Genomic DNA, 27,681 nt, shown 5'->3' with positions numbered 1-27,681 from the left:
AACCTTGGAACCTGCAACATCCATTCCTGACCCTGGTCTATCCATGTCTGTGAAATCCCAGGTACCCGTCCATGCTGCAGCTCACCTACCTTACTCTGGATACTCCTGGTGTTGATGTAGACATGCTTCAAACCAGCTTGCTGTCTGCCAGCACACTCTTGTGAGTGAGATCCTGTCTATGTCCTCCCTACACTCTCCCTCCTGTGTTCTGGAACTACACCTCAGTTTCCCATCCCCCTGCTAAGCTAGTTTAAATCCACCCAAATAGCACTAGTAAATTTCCCACCCAGGATATTAGTACCCCTCTGGTTCAAGTGGAGACTGTCCTGTTTGTAGAGGTCCCACCTTCCCCCAGAATGAGCCCCATATCATGTGGAGTGAATCAAATTGGCTGAAGATTGGTATCAGTAATGTTGGGGGCTCAGCTGGATCATGCACTTGCCACTTCTGGCTGAAGATGGTTGCGACTGCTTTAGCCTTCTCTTTTTTGCTCAGTAGGTTGTTCCGCTGTTGAGGATGGGGATAGTTGCAGAGATGCCTCCTCCATGGAATTATGTAATCCACCCATTAGTTACAATGTTGTATACAGGTACAGTTGATAGTGTTTGAAAGACATAAACAAAATTTGGAGGAATCTGAGCCAAACACTAGCATCTGCGTGATATCAGGAAACAATTGGAGGCACTGGAAACTGCATTGGTTACAGACCCTGACAACATTACAGCATAGTACTAAAGACTTGTGCTCCAGAACTTGCTGTTCCCTTAGCCAAGCTATTCCAATACAGTTACAGCTCTGGCATCTAACTTAACAATGTGGAAAATTGCTCTCAAGAATGCAGGACAAATCCAAACTGGCCAATTGCCATCCCATCAGTCTACTGTTTTTACTGGCAGGTAGGACTGGTTTAGTTTAGGAACGTGGTTGGCATGGCCTAGTTGGACTGAAGGGTCTTTTCCATGTTCTAGGACTCTGAATCTATGGCTAAGCGTGTGTTCTTTTGTGTTGGTTTCCAAAAGACGTTCGGCTTTTAGCTATTCTTGGTTTTTCTGCATATGAATAAAGGATACCTGATTTTTTTTGGCTTGTCTCAAAAAGGAGGTTTGAATTGGAGTTCCTAATACTGATGTCTGTATTAAAGATCTAGATCTTGGTGTGCAGTGATGGTACAAATATTGGCACCACCATAAACTGAGGAGGAAAGTGTATTGTCAAGCTGGTGGAGTGGGTAGATACCTGACAGGTGACGTTAATGTGGAGAAGAGATGTTTTGGTAGAAAGTTCATGGAGAAACAAAAAAAGTGCCACGAATGGGTGTAGGAGCAGAAGGACCTGGGAATAGAAATATATGTTGAGGTTGCTGGGTTGCTTGCTGAGCTGGCTATTGTACAGACATTTTGTCACCCATGCTAGGTAACAACATCACCAGTGCGGCCTCCAATGAAATGAGTGTTGTGGGCTGTCATTCCCAGTTCTGTTCTGCATGATTTGATTCCACATGTTATTTGCATTATGGGTTGAAAACGAGGCCTTTGGGAATTCCCGTGCATGTCTGAGATTGGCTTGAGCTAGGATGGCCACATTGTTCCAGTTAAATTGATGGTCTTCACTGTCAGAGCGCACTGAGATGAGGGAAAGTTTGTTTTATCATTTTGCTGCTAGCCGTTTCCTTCCAGCCTGACCAACGTAATGTTTGTTGCAGTCATTGCCAGGTATTTTTTAAACTATGTAGTTCCTGCATATCATGTATGTGGTGTCTTTTGGGTCCTTGAAGGATCTACAGACCACCCAAAGTACCCAAACCAGACATCCCCCTCAGACCTATTGTCTGCCCCTCTGGCACGCCTACACACAAATTAGCCAAGGACCTACAGGGATTGAAATGCCTTGTTGACAGATCACCCCAGTCCATCCACTCAACCCAGGAATTCCTTAATCTCAAGGATGTTAAAATCAATGACAAGATTATGGTATCCTTTGACATCGCACCACTTGCCACATTATGGATGCAGCAGAAATGCTGACTCCAAACAGCTCCATCAGCAAGGACAACATATTCAGACTACTGGACCTATGCGTCATCAGACACTTAATCTTTTTAACAGCCAAATATACAAGCAAATCAATGGCATATCTATGGGGTCACCCATCTCAGGACTTATTGCAGAGGCAGTCGTGCAAAGACTGGAACAGATTACCATTCTCCTCGTACTGCCAAAATTCTGGATCTGATAAGTGAGTGACACGTTTGCTATCATTGAATGCACCAAGTTAGAGACACGCCATCTCATCAACAGCATTTTCACTGGGATCAAATTTGAGAGAAGAGGAAAAGCACAATCAACTTCCATTTGTAGATGTCAGTGTGGAACGAGTGACCAACGGGGAATTCCAAACCACAGTATTTAGGAAGGCAACCCATGCTGACCAAATCCTCAATTTCCACTGCAATCACCCCAACATCCACAAAGAAAGCTGTATTAGGACTGTTCAAACAGGTGGCAACTCACTGCGACACATCAGAACTATACAGGAAGGTGAAAGAGCACCTATGTACGGGGTCTTTGCTAACAATGGATATCCTAACAACTTCATCCACAGGTGCCTACTAGATAGACAATGCCAGGAGGACACTGTATGCCCCAATACACTGGCCACACTATCCCATCAGTTCTTGATATCAGAACTGACAGAGACTCCTATGACCAATGGAAGTCCTGATCGCATGCAAAACCACAGCCACATTGCAACAAACACTCAAGGGCCAAAGACCTCATACCCATGACATGCAGGGCCAGTGCAGTTTACAAAATACCTTGCAATGACAACAGCAAACATTGTCGGCCAGACCAGAAGGAAACTATCCATCAGTATACACAAGAACCAGTGAAATGATGCAACAAACATTCCCTCATCTCAGTGTGCTCGGACAATGAAGACCATCAGTTTACGTGGGATGACGTGATCATCTTAGATTAAACCAAACTCGGACATGCACCGGAATTCAGCCCATAATGCAATCAATAAACATGTGGAATCAAACCCATGCAGAACAGAACCAGAAATGAGACAACCCAAGTTAACGGGCCAGATATAAATACCAAGTGGAGTAGAACAATACTGCTTCATCAAAGGCCGCACTGATGATATCTAGCATGGTGATGAAACGTCTGTACGATAACCAGCCCAAGCTACAAATCTTCGAGTGTTAAATGAGTGATGTTATTAAAGGTGGCAGGGCAGGTAGAGCAACCAGCTAATGAAGTGTACAGTAACCTAAACATCGCTAATATGGGCATAGTGTACGGGAACAAGGATGTCATGCTGATTTTAAAGACCTTGTTAGACTTCAGCTGGAGTATTATGTACAGTAATCGATTAAATGTTTGCAGAATACAGAAGCGGTTTAGAAGACACTTCAGTTACGGATACAAACATTGCTGGAATAGCTCAGCATGTCTGGCAGCATCTGTGGAGAGAAATCAGTTAACGTTTCAGGTTGAGTGGCCCTCAGAACTCAGCTATGGAGACGTTGAGTGTGAATATTCATGCTGAGTCATATCAAACTGCAATCATTAACACTCGCTCTTGACAGGTGCTTTCAGACCTGCTGAGTTTCTCCGGCACTTTATTTCAGATGTGCAGAGCTGGTATCTTTTGTCTGCAGTACAATCAGATATTTTAACTTGACTCTGAGCATGTTAGCTGGAAATTCATCTGTGAAGGTAGAGATTTTGAAAAGAATCCATTAGTGTAATTTACTAAGCACGTTTGGCAAAACCATGACATTTATTCCATTGTTACAGGCCTTCCACTTGGTTGACAATGGTCATGCTCCAGATCTTGTCTATACCACGTTTTTAAAAAGCGAATTAATTTTTTTAATTTTACTTAACACTTTCAAATAAGAAAACAATTGAAGCTTCTGAAGCAAAGAACATATTAGTGCTGAGGGCTGGCATTGTCCAAAGTTAGGCCCCTTAATGTAATATTTTTCTAAACAATACAAAACTACTAATTAGGGACATGCAATAGACTGGTCAAAACTAGTGTCGACTGCTCTCTTTATATGCTTTACAATTCTAAAGCATTTAAATGCATTTTGTTTCTCAAAGCATAAGTGGTATGATATTGGGTCACTGACTATATTCATTCTTCAGGTCAAGGGCACTATCAAACTGATTACAATGCAAATTCCACATCCTTTTTATAGCCCCTGCCAAGGTCTCAAATGATGAGCCATTTCATGCTGATCAATCAAATGATTTTTGCAATAGTACAAAGATTGATCCAGTGACTTATTATGTACATATCTAGCTCAACAATCATTTTACATCGTGCTATTTTGGGGAAGAGTTGGAATGGAGCAGAGTATTCCTTAAATTGGCTTTAAGTTTTTGTATTTTATAATTTGCTGCAATTTAAAGTATCTTGTGACTTTTTTCCTTCCCTTTCCCACTCCCCAACCTCGAAGTGTCGGTTCCCTGAATAGGATTATAGTTACGCAAAGCTACTTCACTTGCTTGTCATGCAAGAGGCTTAAAGTAGAAAAGTATCCAGGCATTCATCCTATCCATTCCATTTTAATACTAACAGGAGTTCATTCCATATCCTAGAAAACCACTGCCTGTTGTAATAGTTCAGCTGCTTCCCTCTTGTCATTTGTTATAAATTCAATGGTGTAAAACAGTAAATACATCAAGGTCTTAGCTTAGACTTCTGAACAGAAGGTTCAAAGTCTGAGTTGAGCAGAACAAGGAGTATAGTTCAGAACCAAGTTTCAGCTTTCTGTTAGGAGAATAAAGTTTAACTGTGGGGCAGCCAGTCAGTTTAGTTCAAGTGTTTTACTTTGAGCTCTTAAGCCAAAATAATTTTGATAGACATTCACGTTATTAGAACTGAAGTCTTGGGTAATCAGAATTATGAAAGGTTCCTGCCAATGGACTCAAAGCAACTGTAAAAACATTCTCTGCTGTCTAAGGAGAAGAAACTGAGAGAATATGCAATGAAAGATGTCCGAGAGTTTCAGATTTGTTTCTCAAAATAGAGACCAATTAGTGTGTTCAGTTCTGTGAAGCTGTAATTGATTTTAAAGGCCGAAAAGTCCTCTGGAACAGTAGTCCAAGTGCATGCAACTGTAGCCAGGTACCTTGAAACATTGTACTGTTTAATTTATGACACATTGTCTCCATGTCCCTAGCTGCAGTTGCAGACTCTCTGAATTGATACACTTCTTCCAGATGACTTCCTGACCTGCTTAAAAATTTGCCTTCTCAGAACTGACCTACATAGTTTTGCCCCTATTTTGAAAAGCAAACCCCAAAGTATAAGACAACTTTGCACATTTACATAGCATCTTTCTTCAACAGTAGACATCCCAAATTGCTTTCCAACCACTGATGTAATTTTTAAAATATTTTTGCTGTTGTAATGTAGTGCATTTAGTGGTTAGTGTACAGCAAACTTCCACAAACACCAATCTGGTGATGACTAGGTAATCTACATCACAGAACAGACTGAGGGATAAACATCAGCCGAAACACACAGGAATATCCCTCCTGCTCCTCTTTGAAATAATGCAATGGGATATTTTATTTCTTCCTGAAAGGGCAGATTGGACCATGCTTTAATATCTTATCCAAGAGGACTGCAGCTTGAACAGTGCAGCACTGTTTTAGCACTGCACTGTGGTGCCAACCTAGACTTTGCTCAACTGACTGGAATGCAGCCATATATGCCATGTCTGTGGTTTTTCTTGTCCACGCCTTGGAGGCAAGATTTTGGAGGTTACGGTGTTTGATATACAAGTTATAGTCTAACAGATTTACTTGAAATCACAAGCTTTTGGAGCACTTCCCTTTCACTTCACCTGCAAAGGTGCACTGCTCCGAAAGCTTATGATTTCCAGTAAACCTGTTAGACTAAACTTGGTGTTGTGACTTCTAATATGTCTCCAAAATGATATGTCTACTATATTAAAGATGCTTTGAAGGGCTGTTTTGATTGTTGGTCACACGGACCTCAGTGAATCCCTCTTTGCTCATGTTGACTTTCCTGAGCAGGACTCAACCTGCAACATTGAGATTCTGGCAAAAGTGCTACCTGCTAAACCATGGTTAATGGCTTAATTTCCTCTATCCTCTTGACTCCTACAGACAGTGGAACACAGCTCTATGTCAAATAACATGCGTCCATTTCTGGTTGACTTTTACTTTCATTCCTGAGGATAGTGAGCACCATTGGTTGTGCCAGCATTTATCGCCTAACCTTTAGTTTCTGCTCGCACCGCCACCACCAGACTGGTGATGAGTTGACACCTTAATCACTGTCCGTATGATATAATAACACCGATAATGCTGTTGGGGAAGGAGTTACAGGATTTTGATTCACTGACGTTGAAGGAATGACTGGTCTTTCCAATGAGAGTGGTGAGTGTCTTGAAGAGAAGTTCACCGATATTGATGTTCCCATGTGTCTGCTGCACTTGTCCTGCTAAGTGGTAGTGGATATGGGTTTGGAAGCTGTTGTTTGGGGGAGTCTGGGTGAGTTACTGAAGTGCATCTCATAAGTGCACTTTTGGATGATGTCAAACTTTGTTATTGGAGCTGCACTTATCCAGGCAAATGGAGAGTATTCCATGACACTTCCTGACTCGTGCCTTGTAGATGGTGAACAGGCTTTGAGGAGTCAGGTGAATTACTCAAGGTTCCTTGCCTTGGACTGCTGTTATATTTATGACAAGTCTAGTTCTGCTTCTGGTCAAAGGCAGCCCCTAGGATATTGGTAGCCAAGGATTTAGTGCTGGTAATCACATTCAATGTCAAGGTGCAATGGCTTGATTTGCTCTAGTTCGAGCCAAGACTGAAGTCAGAAGCTGAGTTGTCTGGATAACCTGTACAAGAGGCAGCGACTGTCAGGATATGCAGCAGTGATGGTTGTTACATCTGGGTCAACATTCATATGTCTTTTGGCTCTGTCTAGTTAGGGTTCAGTGCATAGCATTTAGCAACAGGAACCCTGGCACCATCCAGCCGCCTCAGCTTCAAAACATTAATGCTATTTTTAGCAGCCCTAAAAAGAATGTTAGTTCTGTAAAATCAGGGATTGAACTTTCAACCTTCCCTATCCCAATGCCCCTCAGTACCATAAAGTATGAGTTGCAGTTATTCACAGGCACCTCAAATGCTCATGAATAAATGAGTTCTCTACAACTTGTCTGGTCTGTTTTTAAAGGGTTTCAGTTTGCAGAACTGCTGTCAACTGTGTCCATATTGCTGGTTTACTGCTTATACTGCTAAATGTTACATTGTAAAAGGTGTAACGTAACGTGTTTCAAACATGGTCTGATCATGCAAAGATCCGAGTTAATCTACACATCATAAACTACACAAAAACCTCAATCAAATGACCAATGCCATTTGGGTAGCCTTTGGGATTGTTTAAGATGCTGATGTCATGTCCCGCTATGGAATCATTAAAATGGTTACAACACAGGAGGAGGCTATTCAGCCCACCCTCTAAATTCCAGCTTTCCAACAGCAGCTCAGCTGGTACATTTTCCTTGTAACCATTTCTTTTGTTCCTCCTCGTAATTTCCCAACTAGCACATTTCCTGTTGTTTGCATGAGTGTCCATCATGAAGTCTTGTTTAATTCATCAAACCTGTGCTTCCATTCGTCTGTACACATTTTTATCACTGATAACAGATTTTGGTTTTCCGACTGGATAAATTCCATATCTGAAAGGACCAGGAAAATAACCCTTACTAAAACTTGAGGCCCACTTTCTTCGAATGTGACAAACATCTTTGCTGCATTTGCCACTGTGGGTCTTGGAGGTCACTGGTTTGGAATGGCTTTCAGGGAAGCCTCGATGAGTTGTTGCAGTGCAGCTTGTACATAGTGTGCAGCGCTGCTGCTGTGTTTTTGAAGAAAGTGAACAATGAAGTTGACGGATGAATATCATTCAAGAGGATTGTTTTGTCCTGGATGATATGAAACTTGAGAGTTGTTGGAAGTGTACTCACCCAGGTAAGTGGAGAGTGCTCTGTAGATGGTGGGCAGGCTTTGGAGTCAACATGTTATTTGAGGCTCCAGCACTTCTAATCTACTGTTGTAGGCACTTTGATATGGCTGGTCCATATCAACACTGATCAATGGCAAACCTCTGATATTGATAGTGGATGATTCAGTACCTAATGCCATTAAATGACAGGGGCAATAGATTACTTTTTGCTGATTTGACTTTGAAATATATTGCAACTTTCTTTATTGAACTGAGTCTATGAAGGGGTCCATTTGCAAAGTTTTGTGTAATTTTTGTGGATCCTTGGCTGTATCCTCCAATTCTCCATTCTCCGCCCATCCTCCAAAGTTTGAATCCAAGCTAAGATTTCGAAATACTGAGATCTAGCACCATTTCCAGGGAGCAAGCTCATACTTCACTTTTCATCTCCCAACTTTCCACTAAGTTCCTGCTACTTTCTTCAACCAATTCATCTTCCAGATCTAGGTTTACCAAGAAATGTTCAGTGGAACCTTTTTATATGAGGAAGTTCACTATGCATTTTGAAATCCTAAATCAAACACAGCTTGCAGCATTTTATCACTCACTATTGGATTTTGCATCCTGTGAACAGTCAGGGGCAGGTTAGACAGGATTTTCCCTTTTTTATATCCATCCTGTATTGACAGACATAATCTGTGTGGTTGTCTGTTTTGCTGCTGTAAATAGTGTAATTGCTAAATAAATGCCTGTTTTGAATTGCTTTTCCCCCCCCAGTGCACAGGATCTGGATAAAGATTAGAAGGATGCTTGCAGAGTTTGTGAAGGCAAAGGACATCTGCTTTTCATCTCTATGCCTGTGGTATAACAAACCAAGGATTTAAATTTTTCAGGGGGAAAAAAAACAAGTTGGAAAAGCTCAGCAGGTCTGGCAACAGCTGTGAAGAGAAATTGGAGTTAACGTTTGAGTCTGGTGACCCTTCCTCAGAACTGTTCATTTTTGGATTTTGAGTTTTATTTTTTGTTATCCAGCTTGTCATGCTGTCGTAATCCTCTGTAGCATGCTAACATATTTGTTGAAAAGCAGTGGATTTCTGTTAACTGAGTTTTGATGGAGCTGCATAACAGAGCAGCCTTTTTACCCTTAATCAGCTTATCAGAAACTAACAAATGGTTTCTCCCATCATTACCTCGATCAACTTTCTTTTCCTTTTAGCCCTTTGAATACATTTCTTTGCAGTATTTATCCTGTTCCGAGTTTAAAGCTACAAGTTTTGAAAATAGTTTTTTTTTTAAAATGTACTCCTTGTAGATTCTTGTGGAATCTAACCAAGCCAAAGCTTGCCACATGTTCCCTTTATTTTAATTTGATCATGCAATGTGTATGTCTCTGACTGGGCCAGCATTTATTGCCCATCTATAATCACAGATGGCGGTTGAGAATCAAACCCACTGCTGAGAGTCTGGAGTCATATGTGCACCACCTGGTATAAATGGTAGACATTCTTCCCCTAAAGGCTTAGTAAACCAATTTTTTTATAGCAATTGAAAATGGTTGTTAGGCTAGCTTTTTGTTCCAGAATTTTTGAATCATCTGCAAAATGATATTTGAACACACCTGGATTCTAGATTCCTGGTCTAATTGTATTATCATATAAGCAATATTACAAGCATGATGTTGTGATGACCATAGCTAACGCTGCAGTCACCATCTTCCCATTTCTTCCTGCTCTTTCTTGCATGGTGAACTCTTGGCTTCAATTGCATGTTTGTTGTCAGCTGTAGGGTAAAGGCTGGGAACCTGTCCACAAGAAGAGGAAGATAGCTTTTACTAAAGTCAGTTATATTGTATGATAAAACAACACTTGTTTTTAGAAATCTTAGTGATTGGTATGACTAAAGATCCCTGGGGCTTAAGTCAATTTCCTTCATTGTATGGGCTAACAAAGCAAGCAGCAATGCCTGAGAATTTCCAGTGTAATAAATGATGTAATGCAATAAGAAATTCATCTTGACTTTCAGAAAGGTTAGTTTTCTACACCTCGCTACTGAGACGGTACAATATGGATCTAAGATGATGCAGAGGCTAAATAAAGTGAACAATCTCTTTTAGTTAACCTTCTAGGGTTCCAGTGATTAGATAACAACAGCTGTTGTCTACAACAGACCCAGACATGGACATCCCAGTATTAAAGGACTTTGGGAACCATACGTTCACCTGCATCTGCAAAGCTTTATATATCTAATGTGTGTATGTCTCCAATGTTCTTTCCCAAAGCAATCTTCTAAATTTTTTTTATTTGAATCAATTTCAAATGTTTATTTGTCGCCATTTGAGCCCAATCCATAGTTGGATTATTCATTGTAGTCATGGCTGGACTTTGTTGCATTAAGTCATCAGAGTTCAGACTTTTCCCTTGCTCTTCAGCTCAATCTAATTTCTGAAACAAGGAGTACACCTTTTAACATTCGTTGCTCCCTTAGTACTGTACCAGTAAGTCAAACTAGATTATACCCAGGGCCTGGAGTGGAACTCAAACTTAGAATATTCTGACTTTTCTAGAAGAGTCCTAGTAACTGAGCAAAACCAACTTGTATTTGAGGTTCTTGTAGCACATTTCAGCTTCTGGATTGTCTTGCTTTGTAAGCAGCTTGTGGTCTATTAAGTTGTATAACAACCTTATTAAAATAACTGATTTCTTTTGGCATAGTTAGAGCGTGCTATCTGGCTGCTTGCTTTAGTCATGCAAAAAGTAGTGTAACAAATGAATAAGCAAATACCAGTCAAGCCTAGCAGAGAACCTTTGCATCTATTTGAGCTGTATGAGCAATTACTGAATACCCTTGTAGAAGGTATGAAATCCATTAACCAGAGAATATTTGTTGCCCGTGCTTAGGGCACTGATACTTGGATTTACTTAGTGCCTTTCATGACCACCAGATGTCTTGGAGTGCTTTATGGCCTGTGGATTACTTTGAAAGAGCTGTCATGCAATCAAGTGCAGTGATGTATTTTGGGAGGACTAACATAACAAAGCTGTACACATTTAATGGCAGGACCAAGGAAGCACAGAAGAACAGAGGGTCCTTGGTTTGCATAGCCATAGATCCTGAATGCAGCAGGAAAATGTTCCAAAACATGAAATACCTGCTTTTAGTCAAGGCATTGAATACAACAGCAAGGAAATTAAGAAGCTCTATATAATGAGTTAGTCTACAGCTGGAGTACTGTGCTGTTCTGGTTGCCGTACAATAGGATGATTGTCATTGCTGGAGAGAAGGTACTGATGAGATTCACGACGTTGCCTGAGCTGGAGGGAAATGGTTATGAAGAGACTAGATCAGCTGGGGTTGCTTTCCTGTAATGTAGAGACTGCTGGGTGGGGCAGGAAATTTTGATTTGAAGCGTACAATGTTCTGAGAGGCAAAGACAAGGTGAAACCTTCCTCCTTTAGAGGGGTCAGTAACTAAAGACATGGTAGTAATGTAAGGAGCTTGAGCTTTACAGGAAATTAATTTTAACTGAGATTTTGCTTATGTGGAACTGCTTGTCTAAATGGGTAGTAGAGGGTGGGAGGCCTTGACATTTAAGAAAAATTTGAATAAATGCTTAAAACACCAGAGCATGTAAAACGTCTGATATATTTGCCAACATGTGATCAAGAGCTGGAAAATGGAATTAGAAATAGATGCTTGATGACCAGCATGGACATGATGGGCTGAAAGCTGCTTTCCATGCTGTTAAACATTTTGACTGTATGACTCACTGTTGTCACAGAAAATGCAGCAGCCAGTTTTATACACCAGAGATAGCTGTTCTGCTTTGCTCAATAGTACCATGGAGCCTACCTGAGGGCAGATGGAACCTTTGTTTTAAAACTCACCCAAAAGAATGCTGATAATGCAGCACATGAGCATGGCATTGTAGTATCAGGCTTGATTTATTTTTGTACTCAAACCCTGGTGTGGGAATTGGACTGAGAACTTTGGTAAGATTAGAATGCTGCCAATTGAGCTGTAGTTGATATCACAGTCAGACCAAAAAGAGCTTGCAGAAGATTGAATCATGATTCATGTTGCACAGCAGTCCCTGACTTCACTGTATGCACACATCCCCTCATGCACACTTGTTCTGTATTACTGACATATGCACTTCAAATCTGAGCTAGAACTTGTATGACATGCCCTCTGCTGGATGTGATGAGATGAAATCCTGGGTTTCCTCTGAGAGCAATGTTTTTGGGGCTGTCCGAATACAAGTTGTTCCTAGTATTGACGCGTGGCTGTGATCTCCTCGTTGAAAACATGTATTGAATGTCCTGTATCCCAACATTGAGTGTGAGGTGGAAAGAAACACCTTCTGGTCATCTGCATAAGCCAGGTTTTTTAAAATTAACTAGTCTGAAATCCACCTAGTAGCTTTTGATGTTTCTAATTCTACTGCCTGACTAAGTACATTACTTCTGGGAGCTGCACCTTTGCACATCTGTTAACGTACTGCTCTCTGTATCAGTATATGCTGATTTTTGGCATTGTGTCCTAGCAGGGTTTTAATGAGGGGGGGATGTGGAGAGAAATTAAATTTTGCAAGTGTATTTTTTCCTCATCTGACTCATTCCCTCCTTCTCCACCCCCATAGTTGAGGAAAATTGAAGAGATTGTAAACACTGCTTTTGCTGTTGGTAACCACTGAGGAGTAGGTTAACTTTGCATTGTTAAATAATGGAATGGAGAAAATAAATAGTTGGTATGTCTATCGATTTTAAAGTCATAACTATCATATTTGAGCAAAAAATGTGGTTGATTAAGTTGTGGGCTCTTCATGGAAAGGACTCAGCACCAAGATGACCCATAAAAACGATGCAACACTGCAGCTTTCCTGAAGCCGTGTACTTCATTATTATCATACAATCAAACAAGCTTTATTTTGTGTAGCAGTGTGTCATCTGGGATAATCAGCCTATGTACAGGGTTAACTGCAGATTTTAAATGGTTGTGTACATCTACTGGGCCATCATGGAAGTTCAACTTTAGCGCAGCCAACGCGTTCCAGTCCACTGGAAGCTAATATCTTAAAGCTTATAAGACAGCAATATAGTGGATAAATGGCACAATTAGTGCCTAAAGATCAAAATCAAACTGCCATCTGGATATTTTTTTTAAACCCCGTCCTCGTTTCTATCAGGTAACTCACTATTCTGATCTGGTGGATGCTGATATGTGCAAAAAACTTGGACTTGCAATTGTTTTGGCATACCTGTTGTGAGCATACTTTCTCAATGTGACCAGTTAAAGCTCAAGTGCCATTTGCAGCTAACTACTGTGCCCTTGCGGTAAACTCTGAAATTCTCTCCCCTCTAACTTCAATTGATTTTTTTATTATTTTTTTCCTGCTAGTTCCCATGACAATACACCTTAACATTCAAGAATCTCCAACAGCCTTTATTTCCCTTAAATTCTGTTACCAATCAAATTTGCTTCAAATGCACACTTGGATTTGGTGTCATGTTGTCTTGTTTCAAAGCAATGTCTCAAAATACTTCCTATAAAAGGAATAACTTCTGAAGCAGAGATAGTAGGAACTGCAGATGCTGGAGAATCTGAGATAACGAGGTGTGGAGCTGGATGGAAACAGCAGGCTAAGCAGCATCAGAGGAGCAGGAAGGCTGACGTTTCGGGCCTGGACCCTTCTTCAGAAATTGGGGAAGGGAAGGGGGATCTGCAATAGGGAGAGAGGGGGAGGTGGAGAGGAGACAGACCAGTCAAAGAGGCAGGGATGGAACCAGTAAAGGTGAGTGTAGGTGGGGAGGAGAATAGGTCACTCTAGGGAGGATGGACAGGTCAAGGGGATGGGATGAGGTTAGTAGCTGCCCCCTTGACCTGTCTGTCCTCCCTGGACTGACCTATTCTCCTCCCTACCTCCCCACCTACACTCTCCTTTTATTGGTTCCATCCCCGCCTCTTTGACTGGTCTGTCTCCTCTCCACCTATCTGCTGCTCTATCCATCTTCTATCTGCCTCTGTTTCTCCTCCCCACCCCCCTCCCATTCATTTCAGATCTCCCATCCCTTCCACCATTTCTGAAGAAGGGTCTAGACCCGAAACATCAGCCGCCTGCTCCTCTGATGCTGCTGGGTCTGCTGTGCTCATCCAGCTCGACACCTTGTTTCTAACTTTTGAAGCAGTCTGTTTACAATCTCTTCAGCCCCCCTCCTCAACTGTGGAGGTGGAGCAGGGTTGAATGAGGAAAATTTTTAAATGTTAATTTCTATCCACATTTCTACCCCCCCCCCCCCCCCCCCACCCATTTAAAAGCCCTGTCAGGATGCCAAAAATCAATGCATACTGATACAGGGAAAGATACACCAACAGATGTGCAAAGCTGCAGCTACCCAGAAGTAATGTACTTAGCCAGTAGTCATTATGAAGTACCTATTGTTTTGAAGGTAAATACAATAGTTTTCATTCAGCAAGATTGCAACAGCAGTTTGAATGAGAACAAAATGTTGGCTGTTTACTGAAAAACACGTTACTGTATCCATCTGTTCAACCAACAAAATACTGTTCCTTTTTCTTGTCTTTTTTTAAAACTGTCCTCAGGAAGTTTAGGTTCTCAGCCACTTTATTTTCTCCTGTTCTAGACACTCTTCAATTTTAGTTGTTTTCCAACCTCTTTGTGTATCATCCAGCATCCTTTAAAATATTAACCATTTCCTCCTTAGTAACCTTCTTAGTAATGATGTATTACTGTGTACCTTAATGATCCAATGTTTATGGAGTATTTTCCTTCCACCCCCCCCCCCCTTAACTAACTCAATCCTCACCATTTTTAAAATCTTCTATAAATCAAGCTCCATTTTTGTGATCACTTTTTTCCAGTTTTTTAACTTGGTTTGTTATGTCATTGTTCTTAAATTCTCATCCACACTTAGCACATTTACCTGATCAATTTCAAGTCCTGTGACAAGATCTAGCAACAGTTTCATCTTTGTACGTTTAGTGACAAAACTTCATGAGGCAGGAGTCATGCGTACAGCTGGAAATTTCATTTGTTTTTCTCCCTCTATCACAATCAATGTGTATAGAATTAAAATCATCCAGACCAATAATTTTGTGCTTTACATTCCTTTAATTTGCAGATTTCTCGTTTCTTTCCCTCATTTTAGAGCTGCTTAGAATGCCGCACCCATATTTTAAAAAGAATGACCTTTTAATCATCAATCTTTGACTTTTTTTCTTGTGTATATCCTCCTTTACGCAGTGCATATTATTTCCAAGTCATAGGTTTTCTATTCCAGCTAAATATATTCTAATTACTATATTTTCATTCTTGCCCCATTTCAGACAGGTTTATGAGATTAGGTCTGAGTCTTCCTGTAACGTAACTGTTTTGTATTCATTCAGTTTACTTCACAACTCGGAACTCTCTCAACTTGTTGTAAAGTTTCCACAGTCCTAGAAGACCCAAGGGTGGTTGTGTGATTAGAGACGATCCATGGTGACTTTAGCCTGAGGGTTACCACTCCTCAGGCGTGGTGTAAGGTTGAGAAGGCAGGACCTTTTTACAGTGACCTCAGCCAGTGCTGGAATTGAACCCACACTGACGTCACTCCACATCATGAACCGTCCACTCTGTTTTGCAGTCAGTTGAAACCATCCAGTTGCATGTTCTGAATTGCCAGGCGGCTCTTTGGAGTGCATTTCTGAAGCCACTTCCATTTCACTATCTTGTACGTGAAGAGCTATTCTAATCAAATTGGCTATGGATAGCACCAGAGAAAATTCTGAGCTGTGCCCTTCTAACACTTTTTTTTTCCTCCTAGGGCTTTTGTTCATGGCTGACAGCTATCTTTCGAATAAAGTAAGTGTTTCCATCAAGTTTTTTAAATTACTAAATTCTTCTGGGATTCAAGCATTCATGGCAAAGTCAGCATTTCTTGCCCATCCCCAACTGCCCCAAGGGCAGTTCAGTGTCAACAACATTATCCAGCTGGCACCATTTCAAGATGGCAGTGGAACAGAAGCGCAACATGCAGGCTTCTCAGCCTAGGGGCCTTAAACTTGCCTATTCTAAATTGCTTTACTTTTTTAAAAATGTTTCTATTTATCATGGTACCTTACCTACTTTTAACAACTTCAGAGCTTGTCTTTTCCTGGCCCAGACCTAGCAACAAGGTGGCTTCCAGTGTTCCTGAATGACAGTGTAGGCCTTGCACCAGGAAGGTCGTCTCCCACCAGCATGGAAATTGTTGTCAGCAGCTTCCAGGCATTCTGACAGCCTGGCATCATGATTTAATCCTGGCATGGAGGTATAATCCTTGCTTTGGAGGCATCTTCAATCTTCCAAAGGCCCAGCCTTGAGGCCTAGTACTAGCATGGAGGGTCTTGCCTTGGTAGGGCAGTCTTGGCCTTACATAGCAGTCGTGACTTGGCCCAGTTTTCCAGCATACCCCAGTCTTAGGAGCTGTCAGTTGAACTCTGATCAACCTTTTTTCTTATTTATGACTTCTGTCATTAATTTAGGGGCCATGTATTCCAAATTATAAAACTTTTCATTTCTCTCTTTGTAAAAATACTTGACAATAAATTGCTTTTCTGTTATATTCTGTTCTATGTTGCTGTGGGTCTGCAGTCACGTGTCAGCCACACCAGGTGTGTACAGCAGATTTCTTTCCGTAATGTCCTTCAGAAAAGGAAATCTGCTGTCCTTACTTGGTCTCGCCCATATGTGACTCCAGACCAGCAGCAATGGTATTGACCCGTAACTGGCCAATGGGCCATTAGGGATGGGTATTAAATGCTGACCTTACCAGAAATCCCCACATCCCGTGAATAAGTTCAATATATTAAGCATGTAACTTATGCTGCATGATTCTTTTTGAAGTATCCAATTTGTGAAAATTCAGAAATTATGGGAAATATCCCTTGACCCAGACGCCTCATTGTCTCAAGGCAGTGTTTGCATTCTGTTATTGAACTGTGTGCTAAGCATCATCTGGTGTAGCCTCAGGCTCACCCTGGCATGAATGTTTCTGCTGTGCTTGCTGCAGAGGAAGACTGAGCTGGCCAGGAGCACAGTTTGCTAGTCTCTTGTTCTCTGGATTTTCCTCTGTCTAACTTTTTGTTACTGCTCACTTCTTCTGTGGCCCCTCCAAATAATCAGCCTCCAGAGGTCACAATTGAGATGACTAACTTTGAAAACAAGTCAAATTTTATCTCATTGTTAACCTTGGACAAGTGATTCAGGTAATCATCACTTTTTGACATGAGTTGGGGCTTTTTTCATACATACGTGTCCCATGTTTGTACTTCTATAAATTCTTCTTTTCGTGCTAAATCATGTGCTGCTAATGCGACAACACAGATATTTTTAATCCACCTGTGCAGGGATGTCATGATGCCCCTGTAGAGCAAGTGCAACTTGAACCCAGGTGACCTGGCTTGCAACTAGGGACACTACCACTTCCCCACAAGATAGCCTGTAAACATAGATATTTTCTAATCAACATGTTTACAGATATCATTAGACACCTCTGGAGTCGGTGGGACTTGAACCAGGGCTTCCTGGTTCAAATGGAAGGACGCTACCACTGCTACAAGAGCCCTCCTGTGCTAACACATACTGTAGGAGATTTAATTGCAGTCATATTGGGGTAGCAATCAATAAAATCCAAGGAGTTATCGCTGTTTAGATTTACACTGTGCAATCATCCCTCCACCTATCATATATACTAATTAGTTTCAAATTCTGATCACTCGGATTGTATTCAAATTGCTGCACAGTTCCAAATGGCCCCAGTTACTGTTAACACCATCCAACACTCCTGAGTGCCTGTGTAAATATTGACAAGTGCTGACCCTTGTAGACAACTCTGCAAATATCAACCCGCTTCTAGATTCCTACATTGTGCCTAAAGGAAAACTACACGTTTGCGTTAACCCTTTTAAATGGTTTATAACAATAAAGTACCAGTATCAACAAGTACAAAGCAAAACTGTCATCCTATAGGAAATCTGCTGACTGTTTTTATTTTGAGGGTCTACACACTGAGGTGTGGTTCATTTGAGGCATTATTGCACTCGCATTAGTCTGTTTTTGTCATTGTGTTAGTTAACTGTTCTTTTAGTCACACCTTGAAACCCTCCAATACATTATCTATCATTGCCAGAATTGTCCAAAGAAAAGTAGTACAAAATGAGAGTTGTAATTAGGTTTATTGTCCATTGGCTTGCTGCTTTTCAATCACATAGAACTTAAAGTAATGACTGTACTTTTCTTTTGAGGGCAGAGAGCAGGATCCAAATCTGTTGAGAATAGTCAGCACTTCAAGATGAGGTTTGTATAGGACCAAGTAATGCAAAATTGAAAGAGCACCTGTGACCTCTGCAGTACCTTTTTATTTAGCACCTTTTCAAACTTCTTTGCATCAAAAGTAATGGAAGGTGAGCATGAAGTAAGTCAAAAAAAAATCCAACACTGTGGATGCTGGAAATCCAAAACACACAGTAACTGCAGGAGCAACAGTGGGTCTGGCAACATCTGTGGAGAGAAAGCGGAGTTAACATTCCAATCCAGTGACCCTCATGTTCTGATGAGTCACTGAATTTGAAATGTTAACTCTCCTTTGCTTCACGTGCTGCCAAACCTGCTGGATTTCTCCAGCAATTTTTTGTACCTGTTCAGGAAGTTTAAGAGCTTGTACAGTGCATCTTAATAGGATGCAAAGCAGATAATGAAGAGGTTTTGTAAGTTGAAGTGTGGGAATTGAGCAAGCTTTGCATGTACAGAACCAATATTCCTGAACCCCAGTCTTTAAATGTGCATCGGCACAATACTTAATTTGCAAATAAATTTGGTTGTCATCTCAGTTCACCCACACCATTCCCCTCCACCACCACCCCAATCAGTTATATAGAATCCACTTTCAGCAAGCATGAGATCTGCATCCCTCTCTAGTTATGCCCCACTGTTATTTGAATATATTACAAAGAAACATCAACTAGCCATGATGTTCCTCAAGCTTATTTCTATTAAATCTTAGTTGGTCTATACCACAGCTTGCTTTACCATAATGTCTCAAGGCAATTCCCATTTTTAAAAAATGACATTCTTGGTGTCAAAAGCTCCAATTTTCTGTCGGTGTCTGCAGACAATGGGAAGAGTTTCAGATTTCCACTATCCATAGTGTGAAAAAGTACATTCTGATTTTAACAGCCTGACACTAATATTGAAAACATGTCCTGGAATTCTCAGACAATATAGTTGCTTCACTGCATCAAACCCTTTTTTATTTTAAAATCTCTCTGCAGTTGAATATTTGCATCTTACAGTATCAGATCAATTCCTGCCCACTTCATTAGACAGTTTGCTATAAATCAAAATAGACTGTTATCGCTGAAGGCTTCTTAAATTGCAGTTCATCAGATTAGCTACATAACAAAGGTGATATATATGGACAATAATAGGGTTAAAGCTATTGAATTAAATGTTTGATTTACAATTGAAGATTATTTAACTGGCAAAGTCACAAATCAAGTGTTAAGCTTTGTCTTTTAATATAGCTTTAACGTGTTGGCTTTTTACCCCACCACTGTTATCTCGGTGTACCTGGTATTCACCTTCCACGTAGCAAACAATAGTTTATTTGTGCTCCACAGCCACTCTGGTCCATCTGTACCATGGCTCCAAGCAAACTGCTGATATACTGAGTGTTTGAAGCCACTTCCTGAGAGGGCTGAAAAGTGTGGGAGAACCTTCCAACTTCCCTGGTGTTCTCTCCTGAAATACTTGGAACTGTGCCACCACTCACTGTCATCCAATGACCCTATTCCAGACCATGAAAGTATATTGATTTCAGCTTGGGGACAACCCCATCACCTATGTGCCTTTCTTTTACTTCAGGGATGAAGAGATCAGAGAGAAATGTGGTGAGGATGCCGTCCATTACTTGTCCTTCCAGCGTCATATCATCGGACTCCTCGTCGTCATTGGCGTTCTGTCTGTGGGTATAGTATTACCCGTAAACTTCTCAGGAGATCTGCTTGGTGAGCTTTGCGCCTTAGATTGAAACTTGTGGAATATTATCTCATTAATAAAAATTATATAAAATGTTCAGTAATATCTCCTCAACATGTTGCTTTTTAACTTAATAGCTTCTGGAGCAGGCATAAAAAGTGAGATGTAACAATAGTAATGGAAAAATTGTACCAAAACTATAAGCAGCATTTGTCCGTTGTATTATCAGAATGAAAAAAATATAACTGATGAGGTGCCAGTTGGAGACTAAGCACACTCCTTACAAGTAGTTCATATCACCCCCTCACCTCTGACCTGATGGAAATGTTGTGTGAATCTAGTCTGGCTGACTCCACCTGTCAGTATAACTTGTATATTTGCTCCCTGGATCTTGTCTGTCTGTTAATTTGAAGCAGTGGCCTGCTTGTCATCTCAATTGACCTAATATTTGATGTGTGCTTAATGTGAGTACATTGCACCAAGTATGGCTCAGCATCAGATGATCAGCACAAGTCCATAGTGTGTCTGTCTCTCAGAACACTTAATATTCTTGGACTGGTTAACAGCCTAACAACCAAATTCAGTCCTATTATAGTTGAACAAAAAGGCCCTGAACAGATATACACATGCAGTCTTCTGTCCAAGACCAACTAATATTTGGATCCTTTCCTGTCCAGATTGGTTCCCCATTTATCTGGTTTTAAAAGCATGGGTGAAACCAGAGGGGACAGCAGCTGTGTCTGTGGTCTGTTATTCAGTATAACAGGTTAATACTTACGTTGACTACTGCTTGGTCTGTTAGTATGGTGTAAAAGGTAAGCATTGTTTATGCAATAATCTCTGGGGATTGTGTATGTCTTGTTACACTTCTTACTACTTACTAAGAATGAAGTCTGTTCGTGACTATGAACTGGTGCATAATTGGTTACAGTTTGAGTGCATACTTGCTCTCCTTTATTGTGTCTTCAACCATCAAACCGAATGACTAACCAAATCAATAAGTGGAGCTCAGGTCTTGACACCTATCTTTGGAGATGGGTTTCTAGTCCGGTGACTATGTTCTGAAGACAGTGATTCAGATCCCACCAAAGCAGCTAGTAGAATTCCTTAACTGCTTTGCGGTAAATATTTCTAACTCACTGCGAGGCTGCTCATGTACATTTCTGACTGAAGGTAACCACGAAAATAGTTTATGCCAACCCTAAATGACAGCAAGGAAAGGGAAATGATGTTGATGCAACAATGATGCACAAAGTATCATCAAAAAAGGAAATTTTCTCCAGCAAATGATTACACATCTGGGAAAATTTGAAGTAAGGTCTTGAGCTTGGCACCATAAGTCAAATAGGCAGTGGGTTAATAAAACCTTTATACAAGGTGGCTAGATTGTAAGCTTACAGTTTTAAATAATGGTGTTATCTGACAGAGATGCTCACAGGCATCAGCCTGTTGCATTTGATTGCAGATGAGTCGAAGCTATCATGTCCTATGACTCTCCATGAACACAGCAGGCCAAGCAGCATCTTAGGAGCACAAAAGCTGACATTTTAGGCCTAGACCCTTCATCAGAGAACCTTTTCTGATGAAGGGTCTAGGCCTGAAACGTCAGCTTTTGTGCTCCTAAGATGCTGCTTGGCCTGCTGTGTTCATCCAGCTCCACACTTTGTTATCTTGGATTCTCCAGCATCTGCAGCTCCCATTATCTGATTCTCCATGTTCTTTTCAAACAAAGAAAAGGGGACCCAGCCTGGCATGGAGAAAGAAGCAAAAACTTATTGATTTTTGGACTGTGCGTGTGCACATGTGTCCACTTTCAAATACGTTTTCTTCAGGGAGTATTTTTAAATAAAGGATGGACTGTTTGTCCTGTAGTATGATAGCTTAAACCAGGAAATCTGTTGGTCTTATTATAACCAACCATATTTTCTGCCTTTTTTCCACCACTCAAATGCCTCTTTCAACTTTTAAAAATAAAGGCAAACAAAAGCAGACAAAGTTTTGACATTTTTCCATTGCTTTGGCTGGACTGGAATTGAAATGAGGGATTGAGACTGAATTCTTCCTTTGGTCTTCATCTGGATAAACCAGATCTAGATAAACCAGATCTAGAATGGACCTGACCCAGGTTGAGAAGCTGGACTTGGTTTTGAAGGTTTATTCCAGATTGAGACCACTAGGGACTTAGCTGTAAAAGTGAATTTCATACCAGGGTCTTGAGACTGGTCGACTAGCACTGACGCTTTTTTGAAAGCAAGGAGTTAAGAACAGAGGTTCATAATTCAGCTTATTGAACCTGGTCCTGCCATTCTTCCTTTATTCAGGGCAACTGTGCTGCCCATTGTGGAGATAGGGGTGTGGTTTGAGCCATAGTCTGCCCAACTACCAGAGGTATGGATCATGTTATAGATTAGACTAAGTTCCAAACACAAGTACAGACAAAAAGTCTGAAAGAAAATATTGAATAAAATACTACAAATGTCCAGGAGGCTAGTCGGTATCATTTGTAGGGACATAGGGAAGAACATTTACCTTTTGGGCGTAAACTTTGTCAGAATTGATGAATGATCCATGTCAGGATGTTACTTTGTAATCGAGGACAGACGCTAACTATTAACTTTTATTTCAGATGATGCCAGGCCTGCACATTTTTCAGCATCTTCGATTCTGCTAGATCTAATTAATATTTCATCCCTTCTGGGTATGTGCAGGGGGTTTGCATGCCTGAATACAGTTTTTGATCTGCAATAGGAAATTAACATTCTCTCTCTCTTTTTCCCGCACCCCCCCCCCCCCTTATTTTTTTTTTCAGAAAATAATGCATATAGCTTTGGTCGGACAACTATAGCAAACCTGAATTCTGGGTATGCAATTTAAACTTAAATAATAGATCCAAGAATGTGGTGTCATTCGAAGAGTGTCAATGTGATGCCAGTGATTAGAGTAAAGCCCTGTCTCCAATATATACTTTCTAAAATGTTTTCTTCAGCCTCAATCTGCTCTCTGTCCATCCCCCTCTTCTGAAAGTAATTAGTACTGGGGTTCAGTTGCATGGATGCCCTGAAGTATCTGGTACCAAGTACTATTCAAACGTGAGAGTTCTTGCTGGGCTGTTTAATTATGTAAAACCTTCAATTGAATCTGACCTTTGTCCAGAGGCTTTGGAACTAAATATGCTTTCCAACAGTGGCTGAGAAATAGTGATTGGCAGCAGATGCCTTGACTTGTAGCTTTTCTCCGTCAGTCCTCCTTTACTACCCTCCTCTTAGCACTTAAGGATGTTGAGGTGTCTGTAATTGTCCAGCACTGTCGTGTCTGAGATCAACAAACTTGTGTATTTCCAGCATTTTCTTGAAGTGGTCATGTTGCTTTTCTTTGAATATTTGTGCTCCTTAAACTGAGACGTATTGATGCAAAAGAAGGACGAACCCTTGATTAGTGTTGGTGTCTCTTAAAGACATAACTGAATTCTCAGGGGATCTTTCTCCCACTGCAACTCTCTTGTAATCTCTTCGGCCTTGAAACTGCTCGACCATGTCCTGAAGCAAGCCGGGTACTACAGCCACATCACCACCTTTCTTAGTACCTGCCTATGGAATCAGATCTGCCTGCCCCCCCCCCCCGCCCCCCAATTTATTTCAGAGCTCTCTTCCCCTCCCCTGTTTCTAATGAAGAGTCTAGGCCCAAAACGTCAGCATTCCTGCTCCTAAGAAACTGCTTGGCCTGCTGTGTTCATCCAGCTTCAAACCTTGTTATATTGTATTTGGCTGGTTTTGTCCGGAAATCATTATGTATGAGAGAAAAGGCCAGAAACTTTCTCCTTTCCAGGAAGGGATCTTTGCACTTTGCGTAGCTATTTTAGCCGTGTCTCCTCATAACATGATCCGTGAACGTTGGTGGACCCAATTGCAGAACAATACCAGTGAACTGTTCCCAGTTATTGCTGGTGCTCCATTCCAGCACTCTGAACAATAAAATGGCTATTCTTTCTGAGATGCTGCTGGGCCTGCTGTGTTCATCCAGCCTCACATTTTATACTCTCTCTCCCAGCTACCTATATTAGTCCACATATTCGCTGTTTATTTAAAACCCTAAAGCCTCAATAAGGTTGGAATAGAATGATCTAAAATAGTAGCTGGAGTTGAGGCTTATTCTGGAAGGGTAATATAGCCACTTAAATAATGGAGCAGCAAGAGCATAGCAATTACGGGTACAGGTGTGCAATTTGAAGTAAAAGATATGTGAATACGGGTGCACAATAGGTCTGATCATGCGTGGATTGAGAAACTGAATCTAATGACTCCCCTTTGACCATAAGACACTGGTAGAATTAGACCATTTGTCCCATCAAGTTTGCTCTGCCTTTCAATCTTAGCTGATAGGAGAATGGAGTTGAGAAACTTGTCTTCTCCCTGTAACTCTTTATACCCTTACCCATCAAGAATCTATCTATCTCTGGCCTTAAATACACAATGACTTAGCCTCCACAGCCTGATGCAGCAATGTGTTCCATGGATTAACCACCTCTGGCTGAAGAAACTCCTCATCCTTGGCATAAAGTGTTGTCCTTGGGTCCTAGCCTCTCCAAGTGGAATCATCATCTCCATGACCACTCCACCCAGGCCCTTCTGTATTCCATATCTTTCAATTAGATATCCCCCCTCTTTTTCAGAACTCCAAGTTGAAATTAAAGGAGGCTGGAATATGATGGATTTTATGTTGTTGACGAATAGGTGGAAAAGATGGTAACAGTGCCCAGAGGGAATGCTAATGGTAGTAGAGAAGTGTTGGTAGGAGAACTTGCTTGCTAACATTTCCATCCAAGGCCTGCTGCAATATTCCAATGTGGCCCATAGCAAACTGGAGGATTAGCACCTCATTTTTCACTTGGGTGCTTTACAGCTTTCAGGGATAAACATTGAATTCAGTAGCTTCAGAAATTGAATATAATCATCCATTTTGCTTGCACTCTGACACACACACACACACAGACACACACACACACCTTCCCCAACCCCACTGCTGTGTCTTGACGACATTACTCTGCTGAGTGCAAACCAGTCCTGTTTGCTGTTATTCACACCTGTCATTACCACTTGCTTTACATGTATATCCACATCTCTTCTGACAACCATTTACATTCCTTGCTGTTTCCCTGGGCACCCTTACCTGTTCCATTCGAGCCATCTTCCACTTTGACAGCATAAAAATGATCGTATTTCATTCCATTCACTTTCAAAGACAACTGATTTTGGGTTCTGTTTCCAGTCCTGCTGAGTACCCGCAGCACTGTTTTTATTTCAGATCCCCATCTTTCCTTTTATATGAAATGTTAGTGAGTGCCTCTTATCTGGAGATGAGGATTTGGATGAAAAAAAGTTTGTGGCATTGACCCTCGTAGGAAATCACGAATGTAGTTTTGCGACATTGTCTATGTGGCACTACTTTTATGCAAGAATGTTTTCGAGTCAGCCCACTAACCCTCTTTGTTTTAAATAGGAATGACCTGCTATGGCTCCATACAGCTTTCTCTTTCCTTTATCTGCTTCTCACGGTCTATAGTATGAGACGACATACCTCAAAAATGCACTACCGAGAAGATGACTTGGTAAATATTGAAATAAAATATTCCTCAATCAATTTCAATTTTACAGTGAAGTTACCCAAACTATAGTCCCATCTAATTGTTGCTGGTATTGTTGATTGACCAGGAAATTAACTGGTTGCATTGAGCTGGTTTGCATGATAGCTGGAATTGGATGCTAAGATTTATATAGTTTCTCCCATTGTAGTCTATGCGACTTATCCTGCACTCCTTGCAGACTACATGCTCTGAGATCTCTGCAAATAGTGCTTTCCAGCTTAGATCTGGAACAGTTCACTTTTTTTATTTTTGACAGTTGGCAAACTCTAATTTTTGTAACATTTATGCAGCAAAAGTGTGAAGTGCAAACATATTGATGATTGAATGTTGAAATATATGAAATGTTCAGTACAAAAATATTCCACTTGGAAATATCATTGACTGCATAAGCACAGGAGTTGAAACCTTGATGAAAATAGACTGTGGTATGATGGAATCTTATCTATGTTTAACAACTTGGATGAAAGTGGAAAAAACAGATCTTAAGCTGTGTTAGATGCTATCAAACGCAGCATTGTGACATATGCAAGAACAGGTTTCAGCTGTTTGGTGTTGAATCACAAAAAATAGGAACACTAACAATTTTACAGAGGATAAAGCAATATCATAAAAAAACAAGTTGAAGAAATGATAAATGCATTCAAGTTTGATGTAATAATGTTTGGAGATTGAGAGATGCAGTCATCTAAGCAACAAGAACATGGGGCAAATTAACTAACTAATCTTTTGTTGGCAGAGGATTGGAGAGGGGAGCTTGTGTGGGATAATGGAGTTTCATCCGATGTGATGGAAGGAGGAAATTGTGGGTAGGGAATGTAGGTTGGAAAATGTCACTTCTAGCTGGTTAGGTGGTGGGAATGGGAATGGAAATTCTATGAATAGTCTTCGGAAACAAGTGTGAAGTTTCCTTTAGTATGATTTTGTTCATAGAGGAATAAAACCTGAATATGAGGTAGAATTTTCAATTGATGTACAATCCTAGCCATAGATTGTCGAGGACCATGAAAGTAGCTATTTATAAATAGATAACTTGGGCACGTAGGGCTTGGTGCCTAACTCAGCCATGCCTATTAACACATCTTAAAATAAGAAATATTGTTGAAGTGAACCATACTCATGAGGATGTGATAATGGGAACTGCAGATGCTGTAGAATCCAAGATAACAAAGTGTGAAGCTGGATGAACACAGCAGGCCAAGCAGCATCTCGGGAGTGCAAAAGCTGACGTTTCGGGCCGAGACCTTTCATCAGAGATGAAGGATCTAGGCCCGAAACGTCAGCTTTTGCGCTCCTGAGATGCTGCTTGGCCTGCTGTGTTCATCCAACTCGCCACTTTGTTATCTCATATTCATGAGGAGATGGATTAGTAATAAAATATTTTTTCTTTTGCACCAGAATGTCCCAAACTGCATGTTTCCCTCAAGCTCTTTGTTGTGGAGAAAGTACATGGTCTGAATACATTGGGCAAATGCAATGACAAGTTTATGTAGCGTTTCAAGTGTAGCAAATCTCCCCCCCCCCCCCCCCCCCAGGTACTTTTAGTGAACCTGTATCAAATAAAATGTGATATTAAACCACAGATATTACCAGGTGAGAAGTTTTTATGGAGCCTCCTAAAGGTATAGTGTGTGATGAAGTTTAAGGAATGAATTCCAGGTTCTAATAGAGAAGCAATGGAGGGCTGGAAGAATAGATTCCTTTTTAAATGTTAACTTTCTTTAATGAAGAAAAAATTAATCTAATTTGCTAAAACAAAAGGGGATTTTCCACAGTTGACCGTTAGATGTAGGTGAGTCACTCCAAATCTGCGTTGGTGACCAAATGTGGTTGGAAATGTACTGTTTGACACTCATTACTACACTGAGTTGAAAAATATGGCAAATCTTTTTAAGGTCCATTTTATTTTTGTAGGTGAAACGCACTTTATTTATAACTGGGTTATCAAAATATGCTGAACCAGAGAAAATAAAACTACATTTTCAGTAAGTACAATTTCAGTAGTCTTACAGTTGATAGTGTG

The 27,681-nt window shown here is 40.8% G+C and overlaps 1 protein-coding gene across 5 annotated transcripts in view; it reads left to right on the top strand.

Annotated features, from left to right (window-relative positions):
• Window positions 1-27,681, top strand: part of LOC125452287 (CSC1-like protein 2) — a 215,780-nt gene that overhangs the window by 118,880 nt on the left and 69,219 nt on the right. For all 5 annotated transcript variants that reach the window (XM_048530516.2, XM_048530518.2, XM_048530519.2 and 2 more), the window contains 5 exons: window positions 15,828-15,865; window positions 19,907-20,049; window positions 22,830-22,881; window positions 25,517-25,625; window positions 27,573-27,643. In XM_048530516.2, the coding sequence (XP_048386473.1) occupies window positions 15,828-15,865; window positions 19,907-20,049; window positions 22,830-22,881; window positions 25,517-25,625; window positions 27,573-27,643 (413 nt within the window). The remainder of the gene's footprint in view (window positions 1-15,827; window positions 15,866-19,906; window positions 20,050-22,829; window positions 22,882-25,516; window positions 25,626-27,572; window positions 27,644-27,681) is intronic.

The sequence above is a fragment of the Stegostoma tigrinum genome, chromosome 4, assembly GCF_030684315.1.
Source record: "Stegostoma tigrinum isolate sSteTig4 chromosome 4, sSteTig4.hap1, whole genome shotgun sequence".
NCBI classification, from domain to species: Eukaryota; Metazoa; Chordata; class Chondrichthyes; order Orectolobiformes; family Stegostomatidae; genus Stegostoma; species Stegostoma tigrinum.
This window is presented reverse-complemented; position numbering and strand designations above follow the sequence as displayed.